This window comes from Dermacentor variabilis, chromosome 3 (genome assembly GCF_050947875.1).
Source record: "Dermacentor variabilis isolate Ectoservices chromosome 3, ASM5094787v1, whole genome shotgun sequence".
Lineage (NCBI taxonomy): Eukaryota > Metazoa > Arthropoda > Arachnida > Ixodida > Ixodidae > Dermacentor > Dermacentor variabilis.
Window position 1 is genome coordinate 76,825,941 of NC_134570.1, and position 21,781 is coordinate 76,847,721.

Consider the following 21,781-nt stretch of genomic DNA (forward strand, 5'->3'; position numbering starts at 1 on the left):
ATGATTGCCATCGGCAGAGGGCACTTATGTAACAGGGCCCGCATTCGAAAAGAAGTTCTCGAGCTAAATCCTCACGTAAGAGGAGATATCGGCCAATCATGGTATTCGACACATCATTAGCGACGGCGGCCGCGGTTCATAACAAAGAGCATCTACAAACGAAACCTTCATGAATTCGGCCCCACAGGATGTGTGAGTATGGGGCCCAGCGGCTGCATTTCGTAAAGAATCTCCTCCTCAGGGTTCCGTTAATGTCACATCATATCCGTCGCGAATAATTGGCCGATCATCGCGATATCGAGGGCGCGGCTTCGAGCGAGCCGATAACGAAGAGCAGAAAGACGGAAAGTGATTTTTACGAAAGGCGGACCGTCGTCCCTGCGTGCAAATAAATCACGCGTGTGTGCCACTGTGGACGATAGCTCACGTGCGGCGATATATAGCGTGGCTTATGTTCGCATTCGCAACATGGCGATTAATGGTGCTCACGTCACACATACGATGGAGTTGTCGTCAGTATGGGTAGAAACGGGAAATAAGCTACTGCACCGCGAACGTCTCGAGTGCAGTGGTGGCCTGCACGTATGTGAAAGTGCACGCTCTATAGTGAAATCGAACGCGTTCCGTACCGAATGAAACATCGAATATGTGTAAAATGGTCTTTGTTTTGACGAACCCGACGCGAGCGGGTCGAGTAAGAAGAAGTCTGGATGACAGCTCGATCCGACAGCACTTAACATGAACTTGTACCTGTCGAATTGAGAAAGAGAGGAGGATATTTTAATGAAGAGAAAGGAGGAGAAGTCAGCCTGGAGCTCTTGCCCCAGGCGGCTAATCCTCACCGGGGCAAGGAGAACTATGTCGACCTGAGATCGCTGAATCAGCCTGCTGCGAGACGAAATAACCGGATATCATCGCTGCATGAACTAACCCGCCCGCGTTGGCATGCGGGGTGCAAATGATTCGGGTTGATTCAGGACACGCTGCGCAGACGGGCTGGCTCAGTTCCAGCCGGCTACTGTTTACACGACCTCGAACAGCAAATCTCAACGCGAAACCAACTCGCGACCCGGCCTTTTGTAAGTGCGGTGAGGAGTGTCCTTGCACATTCACGCCCAACGACAAGGAACAATGCCGAGACGCATTTTAGACGGGGTGAACGCACCGTGAACTTCATTTACGTACCTTAATCAGAATATATATATATATATATATATATATATATATATATATATATATATATATATATATATATATATATATATATATATATATATATATATATATATATATATAAAAGTGAGTGCAAGGTTCGGCGAGGACATACGCAACAGATGGAATGAACGATAACATTCGCGTAAGTTCCTAATCATAGCGTATTTTTGAGCTTGGTGAAGCTTATACCACGGCCGTGTGTATATACGCAGCCAGCTTCCGTCAACTCAAACATGGTTGGCAAATCGGCGTGCTCTTGCTTTTGCGTAAACTTAGCCCAACAAGCAAATTTGTTGGTCTAAATTTACGTAGAAGTAAAAGCACGTCGAAAATGCACGTGCGTGTATACACGCACGCGCGTTTTATGAAAGCTTCTTTTTATTTTTTCTACTTAAGCAAGCTCATCAATTTTTTTGTTCTTTTTTTTTTTTACCTTTGTCTGCGCACGGCGTCCGAGGTCGCGTGCGCGGTTCGTTACTCTCGTGTTGCATGGTCTGGGAAACCATGTGGTCCAGCACTGTTTTCTTTCATGCTTGCTTTGCAAGCCAGTCTCGCGGTGTTTCTTTCAGCATCGTTGTGTAAGCTGTGAGTTTGCGTACACCTGATATGCCCGCAGCGTTCATCACTTGTATCCGCCGCGAAAGAAAGATAACAAATAAAATAAAATAGGATGATTTTGATGTTTGAACCAAACTATTTTACAGCACAATCTGTAGCTTTTACCGCAGAGCGTCATATGTGAACAGTGAGAGTAGCAAGAAATGGATTTGCAAGAATATGGCATTGAAATATGGAAGAAGAGTAGATTTCGGGCGCATCTCGACAAGAGACGCGCAGTGGATTCCGGAGCGTCCTGGGAACAATCTGTCCAGGCAGCGGAGAAGCATGACAAAGCGACATATGCCACCGACCACAGCAACTCTACACGCGGGAGAAGGGCGTCTGCGGGAACTACAGAGGTAGGATGAAAAGAGGAAGGAGGACAGTGGACAGGTGCACTTGATTATGAGGACTGCGCAGCATGCTGTTTATGCGCAACGCGCATGCTTCGCAGTATGTGCGTTCTCGCGGGCAGAGGTCGAGGCTACTGCAGCGCTATTCGCGTTAAAACGGGACCATTCAAAGAAATAATAATTTAACAGACACGCCACCCCGGCCCTGCTAAAGGGGATGCCCAGCAAAGCTGTTGAAAACCACACAACTGCTGAGGGAAGTATGCGATGCTTTATGGCATTAGAGTAATGGTAGGAATGGAAGTAATGGCAATTTTGACAGCACACCGCCGCCCATAGCGGTGCTGCAACGACATTGAAATCAGCTGCTATAGACTGGTAATTTTACTTACGAAAGCCTAGGGACGTCACACCCTACGTCGCAAGCTGGCGTCACCACGGCAGCATGCGCAGCAGTAATCTTTACTGGGAAAAGTATGCGAGGAGCGCTACGTGCTTCACATTGCTATCACGAGCGCCTTATCATTAATTATGTGGTTCAGATGCTTGTTTTGAGCTTATTATTTATTGAAACGTATGCTGTTCCGTGTGTTGTATGCGCGATTCTAAAGAATCCCAGGATCCTAGCGATACGTAGCTGCGCTGTAAAATCCGTTAAAAAGGAGGAATGGTGTGCTAGATGACATGTTGTCGTTCGAATGAGGATATTTGGGCATATCGTTTCTTGGTTTCGTTGTGCAGTTCGGTAGAGAAACGGGGCTATTGTGGCGGTATTAGATGGCTCTATACGCACAAGCCGACTCAATATATGTATGCTTTCCTGCGTTGAGTCATATCGGGCAATGACATAGTTTCACCGAAGGGTAGTCTGCAGGAGACCTGTAGAAGAAGCAGTTTTGACGTTAAAAAAGGAAAAGAAGAGAAAAGGCCGAGATTGCGGCACGAAGACGATGACATGTGCCCATTTGACGATTATCGATTCGTAAATATTGGTTCGTAAATGTTTGTTGCATGCTGCAGTATGTTTTACTATCACTGAACGGATGATACCCATGTATTTTGGAAATATCAGCTGCTGGAACTGCCATTAATGCAGGCTTATCTCTACATTGCCAAAGACGCACCACATTTGCACAAATTAGCTTATGTACAGTAATATATAACGTAATAAATAATAAAGCTTGCATTAGCCTCTCATGGCGATTCGCGTTAAGGCTCATGCCACAGGATAATGTGTGCGTGTGCGTGAACGAGGCGAGAAGAAAGGGTACCAAGGGGCCCGATTGTTATTAATCATATCATAAGAAGTTATTTCGTTTCATGATGTATCTACACCAGAATTTACGACGTGCAAAAGTTACATTGAGCAAGCAGCAAGGCGGGAGAAACAATTAATAGGCTAACGCCAGTTATATTACAATTTACGCTAGAGTTATCATCCGTACTTTGCGTTGCGCCACGGCACGAGCAAAGAAACTAGCAAGACGAAGAAGAAAAATAAAGAGATATTCGCTCTCTGTGTATACGCTAAAAGGTCACCGAGTAGGCGTCGCGCATAAGCGTTTAAACTTAACTACGTCCGTACTCGTCGAATTAAGCTGATGAACTTGAGCAAACTGCGCATATGCATGAGCAAGTTTCAGAAAGTGTGCGACTTCTACGCTTCCGGCTCTAAGAAAAAAAAAATATCATCTGACTTCCCACACGATTACCACGAAACACATTATTTATACAGTGAGCCAGGAGCTGTCTGAGCGACTATACGTATTCGCCGTGCTCGTTTTAGACATCTTCAGATCTCATCGAGGTCACTCCAGAGGAACGACTGAGTCTGCCAGATTTCCCCGCCCCACCATAAACAGAAAAGCCCCTCCTTCATCGGCGGAAAGAAATAACGTGTGCGTTGCCCGCAACTGCTGCGGTGGAATAACAAACAATCTGATCCGTTCTGCCGCCTGTTTATGCGGCTAGATTCTGAGACTTCGGGCCCGCGTCGGTTAGTTTCAAGTTAAAGTAATAACGCGTAATTGCGCTGGCCAGATCGTACACCCTATATATAGAAAACAAAAACGGGCGCGGAAAGGCGAATAGGCGTGCCGATGAGTGAGGTTACTGCAGGCTATGAGAACGAGAGCACATCGCAGAGACCGAAGGCCACTTCAATGGCCGTTGAAGGCCATAAAGGTATGGAGCGTCGCTTTGCCTGCATGAAGGGGCTGGGTGCACTTGAGCTATATACGTATATGAGGCCATTTTCTTTCTTCCCCGACATCGTTCGATCGCAGCGGCTGCGCTTCGCGGCGCGTTCCCTCCGTCGAATTCCGTTTTACTTCGATTACCCTTAAGCCGCGACACAAAGAAACGAAGGGAAAGACAAATGATATGCTCATCGTTGTCAACGATTTTGCGCGTTTTCTCCCGTGAAGGCCGAGAGAAAACGCGAAAGCTCCGAAAGTGGCGGCGGCGGCGCCACTGCAATGGTTCTCGTCACTTAGTTTGCTTACGGAGAGCTTATCTTATCTGAAAACTTTGCATATATAATGAACCCACTGAGAGCTGCGCTCGTGCAAAAGTGCACCAGTCGATCTCCGCTCTCTTTCGCGCTCGGATGACAATTCATTCCCCCACGCTGGGAACCTCGCTCTTCTATGCCGCCTTCGGAATGCGCGTGCTTTCGCTTGGAAGGCCGCAATGCGTCGTCCAAGGTGAGATCCATCACGTGCGATTGCTTGCTTTAAGCGACATTACGCGTTGCTATTCAGTACACCGTGGGAGTCGATGAACGGTTTTCAATAAACCGCCACACCCACCCTCTGTACTTCTTTTAACGATGGTACCAGTCGCTTGGGTATTTTTTTTTCCTCCTTGGCACCGACGGGACGTTTCTCGAGGCCTTTTTATACACTCGTTCTTCTTACTCCACCCATCGTTTTTTTTTTCTTTTCAACAAAAAGAAACCTGCAACGACACGCTACCGATGAATGTTTTATGACAGCCGCTCTGCCGAGAAATAAGAACGGTGAAATTCTTCTCTTCTTACCAAACGAGTTTTAGATTGAGGAAAATAAAATTGTATAGGGTCACTAAAACTAAAAGCTCAAAGTGCCACACAAAGCGGGGAAGCTGGCTCAAATGAGGAAAGCTACATGAAGATGATAAAAATGACAAATACGGTTATAACGGCATGATGACGACGATGACACAACGACAGTAGAACGATGACATAAAAGAACGGCAAGACGATGGCACGACAGCAAGACCACTGCGGTACAACGACGGCGCGACAACGGTACTATACAACGGCCCCGCAGCCCAAAGGTTCACACGTTCTGGGCCGCCTCAGGGGTGATGTCCCGGGTTTCTCGCTCGCCTCGGTAAACAAAGGTAGCGCGGAACGCGCGAAAGCAGCGGACAACAACACGTCGAGATCAAGCCAGGTATGTCATCACGAGCGCACTCTGTGCATGCCGCTTCCTCGTTTCGAATACATACGACTGGGCGATGTTACATGCCAGCGCCGCTTATTGTTACCAACGCAGCTATACCCTGACTGTCCCGCTGTCTATATATGCATGCATTCGGCGCAAGCCTCTTGCCACGTTTCTATGCGGGGCGTCACTAGCGTGTCTACTCTTTCGGAAACTATTTCGCTATCCACCGTCGAATGCAAAGGGCGGAAACGTGGCTCATTCTGACATCAACCCTTTCCGTTCTTTCGAATTCGTTAAAAGATAACATTTTTTTTTGTAACTTGCTTGCACAGGTAATGCTCCGGGTGGAACGACAGACAAATTAAAGAAGGCACCGACGGTTTGACCATCTGTCTCTTTTTCGACCGTCCAGGAGGTAACGCCCAAGTGACGATAAACCAAGAATTAGCCTAGATGAGCCCATGAAACTGGCGGCATGTCGAGGGTTCGATTTTCACTCTTGACACTATTAGCTCATTCATCAGAGAGTGTCACTCGAGCTCACGGAGATCCCGAACTTTGCCAGACTCGGGCCATTCGGCATAGCACCCGGAACTCTGGATCAAAACCTGCGGTGCGCGGAACTAAGGGTAATTTTGTAATATAGTGATCTTGCCGAGCTAATACCCCAATTACACCTGGCGACAGACGCTACAACATCGTCGTGTAATACACATGGCAACAATCGTGGTAAAAAACGAGCTCTTTCTCGACCCGTGCAGCACATGTCGCGAGTTACTGAAGATGGGCGCTGTTTTGCATACGCTGCGGCAAAAAGGCAACGTTAAACCTAGCTGACAAATAAAACACAGCCACCCATCTCGTTCTCCTCGAAAGTGAAAAGTAATGCCGGTCGCGAGGTTGGGGCCAACATATGCATGAAGCCACGCTGAAGTGTTCTTCTTGCGAAGTGCCCTGCTTGGGAAAATAGCGCAGACTTTAATTTCAATGAAACAATGAAAACATCCACTAATATTCCTAGAGAATGGTATATAAAGAAGTCTGCAAGTGGGAAGGGATTGGGTCGTTCACCACTGCCACTTTGCATCAAAAAGGCGGCTCTATCTGCGAGCATACTCTAAGTTCGAGCATTCAGACTGTCAAAATTAAATTATGGGGTTTTACATTCGAAAACCACTTTCTGATTATGAGGCACGCCGTAGTGGAGGCCTCCAGAAATTTTGACCACCTGGGGTTCTTTAACGTGCACCTAAATCTAAGTACACGGGTGTTTTCGCCTCCACCGAAATGCGGCCGTCGTGGCCGGGATTCGATCCCGCCACCTCCCATGCTCAACAGCCCAACACTATAGCCACTGAGCAACCTGGGCGGGTCGCTTTCAGGTTGTACCTTCGTTCCTTTTTCCTGTTTTCATTTCCAAGAAAGCGACGAAAGAGCAACATCGCTGAGGTTTTTCTATTCGCGGCACATCAACTGAAGAACGAAAAGAAGAAAGCGAATGAAATACGCATCCTGAAACGCCCTATTACTGTTCCAGTAAGCGTAATACTGGTGCCAAGGCAGCTACCCGAAAACTTAAAACAACAACGAAGACAGCCACGAGACAGACCGTACGACTAACCGGGGAGAAGCAAAAGCGATCGCCAACCGAGACCCGCACTGTTACAGTGCGTTCGCGTAACGCACTCGGCCAAGGCGAGGCGCGGTCTTCGTCTTTTCTTCCCGAAAGATAAGAACGCACGCGCCGAGAACACGGCGTGCAAGCGGATATGAGACGTCCCCAATGCATCGGGAGCACGTGTGTGAGCCAATGATGCAGGCATCGAGGCGCCTCATCTAAAAGCCAGGTGAAGTGCGCCCCCCCCCTCTAATCTCTCTCCTTCTGTACCGAACCACCATCGCGGCCTTCCGGTGCTAAGACGCGGAAGATCGGAGCCCTTTTCCTTGGCACGAAGGATTTCTCCTCGGCGCGAGGGCGGTGTGCCTCCGTGGTATATCTGTCTCGAATCGTGTCTCTTGTTATTGTTTGGACTTTTCTGTTCTTTTTTCCTCACGCGGCAAGTCCACGCTCAATCCTCAGGAGCCGTGCAACCAGGAAAGAAGGGAACCAGACAGATCCTTGGCGAGGAGAACCCAGTCCGACAAGCTGTACAAGAATTGGAACAAGAGACGGCTGTGTAGGGAAGGGAGACCGGCTCCGAAGGGCGGTTTAATCCGGTAGCGTCGAAAACACACATACAGTTCGTTTTACACTAACACGAAAGTGGGACGAATGTAAAAGCAGAAGGGAGCGTCGATGCCCAATATCTTCGCCCCATTGCGTTCTTCAGCCCTGCAAGATTAATTCTTATAAATGTTTCGCAATCCACTCGCTGCTTCGGAGTTTGCATCGTTGAGGCGTCCGATATCTTTCTAGTAGCTATACGGTGTTAATAGCATCCGAAGGAAGGCAGCAATTAGGATTCCGGAAAGTATACTGAGAAGAGTAAACAACAGTTCGTACGGCACCATGAAAACTGCACTTATTATTACGATAAGACCCACGCGAAAATGAAGGAGCATAAACGTGTGTGCTCCTTCCTTTTCGTGCGGGTCTTTTCATGATACTTAGCGCAGATTTCATGATCCAGTGAACTAAGGGTATCGAAAGCACCGAGTGAAGTAAATCTGAGGAAGTCGTCATAATCTTTTATTTTTTTTTTCTGACGCCAACGTGAATGGCCGCCGGGAACGCTGGGAAACACAGCGAGCACCACATATTTCAACTTCGATAAGTGAGCGATTTATTTTGATTGGTTCATTGCTTCGAATGTTCGTACAAGAGCTGCGCAAGGAGCTGCAAGCTCACAATTGTAGGTGTGATTTGAGGGGCTAATTTAGCGTATTTAGCAATTATCAAAACTCCCTTCTGTTCGTACAGACGGTAACAACCTAAGGATTCAGTACGTGATCCATTCACAAAACCCGTATTGCGCCTGAGAGTTTCCGAGAAACGCCGATATTGAAGGAGAATCGTATCTGCCGTGACGTCGTGGAAATTAGTTGACTTAATTTGGAGTGGCGCACTTATGCAAATTATCTTTGATTAAACAGTGGTGTATTCACCCGACTGCATTCTGAAAAAGCCACGGACTCTGAGGTACCCCTATGGGTGCCCACTGCTCGGTCAGATCAGAGAAAGTAGCACGCCCATATATCTAAAAGACGCCCGAAAGTAGCTCTAGAGACGCCTGCTGAGTAAATACAGCCCTGTAACCTTACTGTAGGTGCAACCCGCGTCTTTGAAGATTTATTTGTCGGGCATATATTATTTCATTTATCTTAAAGCGGTGATCCCGAAAGGCACCTACGAATGACACGAATTCTTAGGCAGTGGTTCCTCGTGTGCGTGCACCAGCTCAACCACCACAACAGCGTCAAAAAAAAAAACAGTAATAAATATAAATCTCAGGGATTCAAATCGCGGCAATTTGCAAACGGCACTACTCGCCAATGAAAAAGAAATAAATGCCTTGCAATGCTTGATTAAACCTGCGGCCATCCATCTACAGGGCACACGGAAACTCAGATTTCGCCTACGGCGGAGGCACCGACCGCTGGGGGCTTTCAAGGATCCCGGATTCTGTGCCTTCAGACTCTCTTTTATTTCAAGATTTTCTTTATTACTGTTCTTTTCTTTCTTCATTCATGCTCTCCTTCCACCCTCGTTTCTTGTCTCGGCAGCTCATTTTCCTCCACGCTGCATCAGCGACGCATCTGATCTAGTCGCCGCGGACTCGCGCTGCATGCACAATAGGCGCCTTGGCCCGTTTACCGAATGCGGAATGCCTCGCCAAGCGACGCCTCGGTTTCGTGCACTGTGTAGTACGCAGTGCAGAACGCAGTAAAATCGCCCCTTCGAGCATTCTATTGCTGCAACTTTCTGGCAGGTAAAAAAAAAGACAGAAAATTGTAGGAAGTCATTTTCTTGTCCACCCGCTCTTTTGCGATCACGTGCATACATTCACTTCCGTCGTAGATATCATACACTCTGAAGCGTGCGTGTGGCCGGAAACAAGACGCGCACAGTAGCAAGAGATCGCATGCGGGTGCATAATGTATCGAGACGTAATAGGGCACGTGACTGTATACTGTTTACCGTGTATTTCGCCCCGCTTAGTAGTCCAGAGACGTAAAATAATATCCAGCTGCTGTTGATTATGCACATTAGACCTGGTTTAATGAATACGTACATAAATAGTAGAACATTCAAGTGTAGTGTATAGTGTAGAGTTTTGCGAAAATGCGCAACGTGCGTGGAAGAAGTTTCATGAAATGAAAAATTGCCATCCATCCGACAACAGCACCAAACTACGAAGAAGACCCATTCTGGTTTTTCAAAAAGGGAAGCTTCGCAGTTACAGAAAACTTCTTCCTTGCCCCGGGAATCGAACCCAGGACCAACGCCGTTCGAGGGCGGTCGCTCTACCATCTGATGTCCGTAGAACTGATTTGCCACATTCAGCGTTGTCGATTAAATTCGCCCCGCTCTGCATTTCGATAACATTGTTTTTGTTTTATTTTGTGCACATCGCGCGGCGCCATTGCTCCAAAGCAACGAACCTTTAGATCGATTGGTCTTGAATTATTTAACTTCGCAATAATAAAGAGAATATCGCATATTTACATCAAATGGCCCTCTGCAACTCAAGGATTTTATCACAATCCTGCAGAAAAGACAGCCTCTATTCAGCAAAAAGCATATTGTGGATATAAAAAAAAAAAAAAACTTCACAGACGTTCACAAGTGCGGCGAGCGCCAATGAGAACCGCCTACTCAACCATACGCTTAAACGTTGGGTAATAAGGAGACGAGCTCCACGAGATGGGAAGTAAAGGGCCAGCACACAATTGCATTATGTGACGTTATTCTCCTCTCTCAAATCAACAAATACAATATTGCACAGATTGCAGCTGCATTCAGTAAAACCGAGTAATTCAAAAAAGTATGGCTATAGGGTAGGTAAGTATGCGAGGGGCGCTGGCTAACATATAAACGCTTGGTTCTAATCTCGTATACGACTTTCATTCCAGCGTGCGCGTTCTCTCTCTCTCGGCCTGGGACGTGCCTGCAGATTCAGCTCACGAACGCAGTTCGTCGTCGTCTGAGAGAAATAACGGGGCCGGCCGAAAAGTGACGGCACCGCGCGGAGCGCAAGCACGCCGCTTATGCGCATAGCCTTCGGCGCGGGGCGTTTCTCAAGAGTGCCAAGCTTCACTGGTACTTGTAAGCGCAGTTCTTCCGAGCAAGGCCGTCGCCGGCACCATCATACAGCGAGTACTCACACACGCACTCTTTCTCTTTCCTTGAGGCCACCCTTCTCGCCGCACATTCATTGTCCGCCCTCGACGAGGACCTCAAACGCGCGCTAAGCGCTGTACTCGCAGGGAAGAAACAATGTGTTATAGATGCGCTATACCAGGAGGAGGAGGAGTTGGGGTTGGCACAGAAGGATGCACCGCTAAGTTGAGCCGACGAACAATGGCACGGCGTTGTCGTCGTAGTCGTTCACCGCCAGCCAGCTTGTCGACACGGCAAATAGTGGTGCGCGCCGTTCTCTTAGTCCCCTATTTTGCTTTTCCGTTCGCTTCCCAAATGAAGATAAGTGGCTCGCCGCCGGCCGCCAGCCGCTGAGGCAGAATCGGTTGGACATCCTCGCCGGCAAACGTGAGCCGACTGCGGCGCGGTCAACCTGGCAAGCGAACGGGGAGCGCCGGCCTTTATTACGGCGCCGCGGAGAAACCCTGCGAAACATTTGCGTGACGCCCGCGTCGTCCAACGCTGTCTGGCGTCACTGCGGCGAGAACGTGGGGGGCATTTAATACAGGAAGCCCGTTATGTCCGGTCCAGCACTCGTTGATCGGAGCGGCCGCGGTTTTGTTAGCTGTACATATACGAAGCAAGACCCTGAGCGAAGTACCCTCTCTCTCTCTCTCTCTCTCTCTCTCTCTCTCTCTCTCTCTCTCTCTCGTTTTCTCAGTATATGCATTTGGACATGGTTCGCGCCCAGTAATCGCTTCGCATTGGCGCGGTCATAGGCGTGCTGAATTGAGGAGCTGGAACCGATGGCATTTGGGGAGTCTGCCGCGTGTGCGTGCGTGTGCGTGTTCGTGCGGACTCGGGCGGATGTTTATCCACGCGAGAGAAAGCTTCGCGCGGATATAATTGCGACCGCTGAGTTCGATGCCAACGTGTAGTGCGGGATCGCATGACCGGACACACGGCCGAGCGGCTACTGGTTTTCTTCGGGTATTCATAACGGGGAAGCGAAAGGGGCTCGCGCGTTATTGCGAGAGTGTCCTTGCGGGCAAGGACTGGCACTGCGCTGTGGCCAGCGGGAAATGCGTGGGTCTCGTTCTGACCGCCATCGAGGCAGTTATGCGCATTGGTATGAGATCACGTGGTTTCTTTTGTGTCGTAGAAGGCACAAAGAAAGGCTCTATTATTCAGAAGAAAAAAAAGAGGGCTAAGTTCTGCAAGAACCAGCCAGCTACTGCAACACCTGTCGATAAATTGACGCAGTGGTAAAATGTTGCATGTAACGCAGCTCTGTTCTTATCCCATAATTTTTTTTTTTGCTATCGTTCTTGCTTAGTCTGTGTCACCTAAATACTAAACTGTGTGGACTCCTTATGCCAAAGTAGAGAATAAAAATAAAAAGGGAAGTCGACATCCCGTCTGCATCGTCGAAAAGAAAATAAGCTATCCGCGTGGGTATTGATATTGAGAGCACGGCGCCACGTGAATCGGTGTCAGACAGCCGGTGCATTGCGCAGGGGCCGGGAAGCGCGTGGGCCAGCGATGCACCCCACTGTGATGCGCGATACACAAGAGTGAAGCCGCTACTCGCATACACGCAGAGACTCGCAGTGGGAGGTGCGCGCGCCTTGCCGATTAGCACTCACGCGTCGGGCGTCCGTGGTTGCCGCCCCCCCCCCCTTTTTTTTTTCTCTCCGTCTAGCGGTTTTTTGCGGTGGCGAGTTCATTAATCTCTTGGGCAGATAGATTTGCCCACGGTAAATGCAGACGAGAAAAAAAGAAGGAGACATCGGAAATCGTAGGAAGTCTCGTGGGTCTGCGTCTCATTTCACTTTTCTTCATGAGCTGGCTAGGAAAGAAGAAAGGTGCCCAGTCAAAGCACTGCGCACGACGGGCAAGGGTTGAGGTTCGGCCTTGGTGGTATGTCCTTTTCGCTATATGCTTCGCTTACGCAGCGGGGAAAAAATATAAACAATCCCAAACAGGTACGGACAGGATGGGCACAGCACGAACACCGACTGGAAGAAATGATTTTATGCGCGATGAGACACACAAACGTATACAAAATAACGCTCATGAGTTTTGATGGTAGGCGAGAGCTATGTGTGTTATTATAATACTTTCTTTTTAAGCTAGAAAAATGATTAGCAGGTGGTCGGGAAGATACATATTCCAGAACGTGATCTAACACGCAAACTGTATGATGGCTTATGAGCGTCGACTTTGTGTTGATATATTTTTGGCTCGTTTGGAATAAAGGTGCATGTTACATTGTGCCGTTGTCGAGCACGCAAGCCTGTCTTCTTTTTTTCTCCTTTGCGCGACAACCATGCGACTGCGAACGACAAGAGACGTGAAGTCAAATCTGCACAAATGAAACGGATATTACGATGTTCTCTCTAAATGGTCCATGATATTCGTTTACATTGCTGTCCATTCAAGTAGTTTGTTGTGCGGCCTGCAATATAAGGGACCACACCGAGTGCGTAGCCCAAGCTCTCTAGGGGTGGACCGTCCTATATACCAACGGAATCCATGCATATGCATTGCGCAGACGCGCAGATATTAGTTAGAACAGCCTGCCGCATGTCTTCCGTTGTAGGGCCATGTGCTTCTCGTGGCCCTGCGGAGACTGTGCTGGTGCGTGGGCTTAACTACGAGTTCACTCCAACATTGCACGGACCACACTGTAGAGCAGGAGCCTCACTTGCTGCAGGTACAAAAATTTCCCGGCAATTGCTCCACCCACGCGCCAGTTATCAAGTGCGGTGTAGAGTCTGAAGCCCGCCACAGTCCGTCTAGTAAAACAATAGCATCTGGTAGCATAAGGGAATAGTAATAGTTCCCAGAAATGTTAATACAAAACACATGCCCGCCGCTGCTATAGCAAACTTGAATTATTCCATCTGCTCTCTCTTCCATTCAGTGACATTGACTCTCATTTCAAGCAAAGTATTGGCCAGTGACACTTGCAGCAGTGCTCGCCAAACGGCGCCCAAGTTTCGCAGCGGCTAGGAGTAGCGCACCGATGTCGCACGACGGAAGTGGTAGACGTCATTAAAGATAAAAAGATTCTTCTTTCTGCAAACTATGAAAGTACATCTGCAAAGTACACTGAAGCTTTCTTGACCACGGTGGAAGTGAGCAGTAACAAAAGTAGTCCTTTTCAGCACTTCAGGTAAGCGAACACGACAGTACAGCTCGATTACGAAACTATATAGCTACAAGCATAAATGGCCTGTCTAATGCTCCCCACAGATACGCCCATATTCTTCCATGCGCTCTTAAACGTCGTACCAATCAGCCAAAACAGCCTGGAAATCGTCACAGACACCACCAGCGTCCATTTTGTTGCGGCAAGTGAAATATTTTGAGAAAGTATACAACAAGCCACATTATAGGTAAACAACGGTTGTCTCGGTCCAGATGGGAGACGAAGTCAGAGAGGGTCGAGATGACGCAGACAAGTTGGTTGGAAGCTCGGTGTGTTCTACAAGAACTGTGCCGCATCACGAGCGGGCCCGCGAAGATTTATTGCTGCATATTTTCTTTCTTTAATAGCGGACTGAATTTGTGCACACTTTCTTTATCAGCAGACCAAGCGACTTAATCGGCACGCTCGTTGCACGTTGTGCGACTACAGCCTGAAAGTGAGTGAGACGTTATGAACTGCTGTTGCTCATGATCTACATCTACATCTACATCGCGGTAGTCCGAAAACCAATGGTGTGAGTTTCAATAACCGCGTGGACTAGAGCTGCCAGAGCCTTTCGACTGATGTCCTTGAATGTTCCCGAACATGATTATATTGCTCTGTCACAACTTCCATTAATTTTTATAGCTTATTTTGCCAGAGGAAGAGGAGACACAATAACTGTTGAGGCATCATATGATAGTCGAAAAACGAATGAAAAAAAAAAAGTTCGCTCGATTGAGGGGAACCAAGGTAGGTGTGCGGCGACAAACCTTACGTATGTTCTTCAAGGGCTTCACTGTAAAATAATTTACACCCTAAAAAGTGAAAAAAAAAGGGTGTAAATGTGTCTATAACTCACACCCTTAGGGTGTCCCTCATATAGAAAACACCCTTAGGGCTTGAGTTATATACACATTTACACCCTTTTTCACTTTTTAGGGTGCAAATTATATTACAGTGCTGGCCGTTCTTGACCAGTTCGTACAGTCAGCGAAGCTTAACCTGTATTCAAGAAAAAGTGCCTATATGCAATAAAAAGAAGAAAAAATGTTGTTGAATGCAACGTATACATCGGATATTCGTTCAGTGGTTGGAGTCTATGAAAAACTATTTTCAATTAAACGTAAAATCAAGACAGACAGACAGACAGACAGACAGACAGACAGACAGACAGACAGACAGACAGACAGACAGACAGACAGACAGACAGAGAGAAGAGATTGCTTGATTTCTGCTTTAGTGTGCTGTACCCTCTATGTGAATCTGAAGTCTGGCCGCGCGCGAAGCCAAGTTTTGTCGAGACCGATTTATATATCACCGTGAAACAGCGACACCTCAAGGTTTTTCTCAGCCTATGAGACGATAATCGTAAATGGGCGAAGCGAGCGACCCGTGGGAGCACATTGAAACGACGCCCCCCACCGGGAGGCCACGCGCAGGCAAAGCAGGATGCCCCGAGAAAAACAAACCGGCGACAGCACGCCGTTGATCTTGCAGCGCGCACACGCGAGTGGAACGCCCTCATTTGTATAAACAGCGAAGTTAGAGCAGCACGCCGCGCGTGATTGCGTTGCCCTAATGCCAAAATTATTCAATTTTTTTTTCTTCTCTTAGGCCTGTGATAAATACTGGAAGATGATAGCGCGACCGCTCTATCGCACCTGTAGTGGGCATGCTTCGAGCCAAAGCTTGCTCAGAAATCCTTTAGCGAGGACAAAGAACCGCGTTTGCAGCGATAAAATCGAAACCCCGTCAAGCGTCCTCCAGTTTGCGGGCAAGAATTGGAGCGTGAGGCGCCACGTAGTGCGCATACGCATCCATGAGCGTATGGAGAACGATAATAAAACTTGAGTTAGGAGATTGCGCTTGCCATATGAGCGAGACGGCTTCATTATTCTGAGCATTGTCGGCCGCCGTTTCACTGTACTAATAGACGCGTGGCATGGTTCACTCTAATCAGAAGGAATTGCTAATGCGTCTATGACCGACCTCGGCATTCATTTCTCGGCAGCTAATGACGCGCAGTGGGTGGAGCGCCTGAAAGGAGTAGACTAGAAGGCTTGCAAGCGCGATGTCATGGTCCGCATTTGTTCTGGAGAGATACTTCAGCAGGCAAGAGCAAACTATACGCGCGTAAGTTGCCACTTCATTTATTTGTGGAGCACTTGTCAATTACGGACACCATTAGTGCGGCACCCCAATGATGTCCTGCCCCAGTCATGACGTGTATGGATGGATGGATACAACTTTCTTGTACGTCCGGCAAGGTTTAACGCGACCCGGGCTCATGTCTCCCATGGGGGGACGTCAATGCCCTGCCTCAACGCCACCTCACGGGCTTGCTGGACTGCCCACGTCTGGATTACGAGGTCTGAGTTGCGCAGAGCGGTGGCCCACCTCGACGACAGGCTCTCCGGAGCAACTGCCATCCTTCCTATAACTACATTGCGCCAACACAGGATTTGTTTTTGTGTTGCTGGTCCTTCCTGGTACAATTTTCACGTGTCGTCCTGATGCTTACCTGGGAAGATACGTTTTAGACGGAATGGATTAGGGAAGGTGTTCGTCTGAAGTTGTCTCCAGGCGACGGCCCGCCTCCTGTTCAGTTTGGGACTCGGCGGTGGGTATATCTTTCTGGCGTTTAGATATGCACTGGTTATGTCGTTGTATCTGGTGAGCCTGTCCCGTTCTGCGCGAGGAGTGTTCGCTATCGTGCGAGAGGCCTTGCCCTGTTCGGCGCGACGGGTCATGTCTCGCTCCGTCCGGTGCGCCGTCTCGCTTAGGTTCGGGAGCGCGTCGCCTTCCGTGGTGACGTGCGCGGGCAACCATGCGACCCTTGAGCTCGCGGTTTTCGATCTGCCCGCTTTGGCCAGAATGGACAAGGCTTCCTTGAAAATTCTACCTTTGGCGTAATTCTTTACGGCCGTTTGCGAGTCGCTTAGTACAACTTTGCTTTCCTGTTCTGTGATGGCCAACGCGATCGCTACTTCTTCCGCTATTTCCGAGTGTTTGGTGTATACACTGCATGTGGTTCTGATTTTGGACTTTGTGTTTATGACTACGGCGGTGTATTTTTAGCCGTTGGGATATTCGGCCGCGTCGACAAAGCGCGCGTTTCTCTCCCTGCCGAATGGACGGAGCAGAGCGTCGGCTCTTGCCTTTCTTCTACCTCGGTTGTAATCGGGGTGCACGTTTGTTGGGATGTTTGCCACCGTGACGGTGTCTCTGATTTTGTTGGGGATTCGCATTTTCTGGCCGTGCTGGTTGTGGTACCTCATGCCGAGCTCGTTGATAATGTACCTTCCCGTCGCGGTGGTCGACAGGCGTTCGGGACGTGCACAACCAGCAAAAATGGAAGGCCCTCGAAATCTATATTGAGGAATTCCGCTTTTTGAACTTTTCCTTTTTGTTTCTTCTATCGATATTAAATTCAGTAAACGTGCGGCATGAAAAATAAATGAACTAATAAATAAATAAAAAGAATAAGCACGAATAAAGTGCTTTCAAGCGGTTCGATGTTTTCAACTTTTCAAGAAATATACTCAGGCAAACGCCACTCAAACAGACAAAACCGCAGTGGATGCTGTGCCGTGCATGTCGGTGGAAAAACACATCTTTTCGTCTGTGCCGGGCTGCGTCTACGCCGGAGCGTGAGCCTCGTCATGCGGTGCGCGAATAACCGAAATTATGCACTTGGTTTCAACGCCGAGTTCCCCCGGTGTAGTCTCAGCAGCAGCGCATTTCAAAGAAAGGCGTCACTGACTTCGCGGGCTGAGATGTCCCCTATCCTTAACCTCTAACTGCAATTACATTTCTGTTACTGAAAGACAGACGTGCAAACACGGACACAAGTATACGCACTAACAGGACAGACAACACCAACGTCGCTTCTAAGCAAAATTATTATAAGCATTGCATCTCATTTTTTTTCCTTGCCCTTCGCAGGGACTTTCCTGACGGGAGGAGTACTCCGGCCACACTCATGCTGCCGAGATAAGCACTTCGGCAACGAGCCTGCCGACAGCAGCGGTGCCTCCAGAGTGACCCGGCACCTCGGGCGATGGCGTCGCCACGGCTACACTGTGGAAGGCAGCCCGTTGCCGGGCTGCGCATGGCCGTGCATTGGTTCGGAGCGGCGGTGCTGCTGTTGTGGTGCCTGGCCTCCGGCGCGTCGGGCGCCCCGTACGGACGAAGCCAGTGGCTGCGGGTGCCGTTCAAGTACCACGACTACGAGGCCATGACGGGAGTGCTCATCAACGCGACGAACATCAGGCCGGACCTGGCGGCGCTCTACTCCGTCGGGCAGTCTAGACAAGGTACGCCGCGAAGAAGCGACGGTGCATACAGCTACCGAACATGGAGACGCGGTATTCCAAAACGTTGTCGCTTTTCTTGCGTTAGCCCTTCCGAGGATTTACTTTTGAAAATAACTGAAGGCAACGCGCAATATATTACGCAAGGGGTCTCGATAGGCTCTTGACAAATGCTGAGCACTTCGCGAGCCCTGACGTCACGCAGGCGAAGGCTGGCAGCCATGCACATATTTCAATTGGCGGACGTGAGCGCCGCCTTCAATTTCGTTTTGTTTCCTTGGCACAAACTTTAAGTGAAGTGCCGGCCTTGTGTACATCGGGTGTGCGATGGAATTCGATGTGTGTCACCTGTTTCTGAATCTTCTGAACTTTTGCATATTTTTTCCCGAAGAAAAAGAAAACATTTGGATGGCATTTAAATGTTAGAAGGTCCAGAAACATAGCGCTTAGGACAGCTCAAATCAGTTCTGGACCGCTTGCCACTCCCTGACCAAATTTGCAGGCTTTTTAAGAAAAATTGTAACTGGTGTGCAAGAGTGCCCTTAATATATCTGCACATTTCTTACCGCACATCACTAAAATTGAAGGGGGAGTGCCTCGCATCTTATGCCAACCTGCTAGACGGTTGTTAATTTAGAGATGACCACGTTAATTTGTTCACTTTAATAGATGCCGACACCCAAGCTTTTCTTCTTTGAGTGTTCAGCCTCAAAATACGTTTGCAGATGTTTGCAGATATGGCCGGTGTAATGGGACGATTCCAGTCATTCTTTCTAATTGCTTATCCATCACTGACGACCGGCCGATCCTAGTCATAAAGTGGGTGGAACACAGCTCGGACCAGTGGCTAAGCGCAACAAGGAAGATAATTGGAATGGCATCGTAACATTATCCCGACCTTGTTCAGTATGCCAGTAGTAGTTTTCCACGCCCACGTCTTGCGCTACTGTACGTACCGTCATCATTTGACTTTCTCTCGCTTACATTTTCCGTTATAGTTCAGGAGCCGAAAGCTACTACGTCGCATAACGGCCACAACCGGAAACAGACTTCGAGCCAGAGAAGCGAATCGCGCCAGTAAGGGAAGATATGCTAAATTCCGCAAGCAGACCTCCCCGCAAATTGAACTCGCCCAACCAAAATGGCGTCGTTACCGCTAGTAAAAACCATTAAAGCTGAGAAGTCCGTTCTGAAAGCATGAACGGTGCGGGGTACCGAGTGCGGGAGGAATGATGCCACTAGCCTGCAACGTTGACACCTTCATTACAATTGCAGCCCGAAGTCCACCATCTTGGTTAAGTCAAACTAGGTGTGGGGAAGGATGCACTTGCGGGTTTTTCGTATCATCTGCTGCTCTATATATATAGGGGGCAACCTGAAAGCGTTAACGATTGTAGCCCTAGGCCCGCCATCTTGGTTAAGCCCACTTGGCGGTTTTGCGAACCGCCTATAGCAACGTGGAAGCGAGAACGACTGTTTGTTCTTGTTCGCAAATATTGTTCATGTTTGATTTCGATTGACGACGTAGTACAATATGTTGCGTGCGTACAGCGAATCAATGATAGGGGCGCACCTAAATTTGGCACGATGGGCTCTCGAGACGAACGTTTCCTGTTTGAACTGGTGATAGATGGTGAAACGGCCATTATTGCAGTGATGAACTGTAAGCAACAAGCGAACGTATATACGAGGGAAAATACGAAAGAATGTAGTACAAGCACCGTCAATCAATTCAATGTTCTTTAGAAAAAGAAACATGTATCAATGTGAATACAACAAATAAGGAACTATCCTCAAGTGCATGCGAACATAAAATCACGGGCCATGTATAAAATCCATGTCTTTCCTTGACAGCATTATCGAAGTCTGAATGATGTACATGCCTTCTAGTTTTACAATGTGAAATGTTTCAGCTTTTTCTTACGCCCGGGTTGATCGTGTTGTCGAGAGACAGCTCTACCAAAGTGGCAACAGTGACTCGATAGTTGAGAACCCGGTATATTTCTAAAAACACTGACGCGATTTATTTACCGATATCGTACACCACCACCGAGTCACTGTCAGTGTACCTATTGACATGTTTGATTGTGCATGGTTGACTTGCCTGCCCCTGATTTAGACATATCATCCACAGCTGCACACAAACTGCCAAGCCTTTTGCATACGGAAAAATAAATAAGTTATGGGCAGTGCCATGCAACTTTCTCCAAACGGTACGAGATGCCGTAGACCCACTGAATAAGGACTATCATTTTGAGGGCACTAACAGACGACGCGCAAGGTTCAGAGATCAAGCTCTTCAATTCCTTAACCAGCCTTTCTGAAACGTTCGCTGAACCTGTGACAACGAAGCCAGCACAATTCGGGCTATCCATCGGTTTATAGAAACTCTCCTGCGACGCATGTAAGCAGGACTTTGACAGCACCGAAGATACGGGGAGGCAAGCCCTTTTTCCGCCAATTTGGAGCGCGATGTGTTATAGTTTAACAGAGTTTATGCGCATGCGTCCAATGTATGTGGCCCGGCTGAAGACGCAACTTCAAGTAAAGAAAACTGAAGCTCGTCACTTGAAGGCACATCAAAAGTGAACACAATTTACTGATCCTATACGTTGAATTAGTTTAGCGCACCTAAATGAAGCTAGCGTTAACTGAACCTAGCAAGAGCATTAGCTAGCAATATCCGTAGCGTTTCACGCTGTAAAACGTGAGGGCGTATGCATTACTCGGGCTTCGTTGGTGCTGTCGGGAGAAGAAATGGCTTTCGTTGATTGATAACGATCGTTAAAGCGAAAGTTTTTTTTTGCCCACTTCCCTATGGTTTGACGTGGGTTGTCAGCCGGTGGTTTTCAGTCGTCGAATGGCCCTATGACAGGCGCGCGAGCCAGGCCACTGCAAACCGTCTAACGTAGTCTGGACAAAGCCTTACAAAATCGTACCAGTGAGCGCACCTTTGTTTTGCGAAATAAAACGATAAGCCACGTCATAAAATCTTTACACACATTGTCAAGTGACAGGTAGCCATCTTTAAAACACACAGACCTCTTAATGCAATAGCGCATCGTAATGACACGGCTTCTTTGATTCTCTTGTGTTCGGGGTCTTGAAACGTGAAGGTTGTGCAACTGGACAAGTAACAGGGCGTACGGATCCATTGGTGTCTAATCCAACATAATGTGTACGTGCTACTGTAACACAAGTGGGAACGGAATCCTGAAGAGTTGGTATGCGCCGCACTTCTGAGTTCGTACTCCTCTTGCGTAACCGACCATCTTCCTTCAAGAAGCATCACGCATTGCCTTCGTCATCGCGACATCGTTGCGTCGTCCTGCCCCTGGTTCGGTTTTCTTCGTTCGTTTTGCGGACAAAATACA

The 21,781-nt window shown here is 48.3% G+C and overlaps 1 protein-coding gene across 1 annotated transcript in view; it reads left to right on the plus strand.

Annotated features, from left to right (window-relative positions):
- The window catches only part of LOC142575899 (uncharacterized), an 87,573-nt gene that overhangs the window by 40,836 nt on the left and 24,956 nt on the right, over positions 1-21,781 (plus strand). Inside the window, exon 2 of the mRNA XM_075685688.1 lies at positions 18,040-18,410. Coding sequence (XP_075541803.1) covers positions 18,155-18,410 — 256 coding nt within the window. The 5' untranslated portion in view covers positions 18,040-18,154. The remainder of the gene's footprint in view (positions 1-18,039; positions 18,411-21,781) is intronic.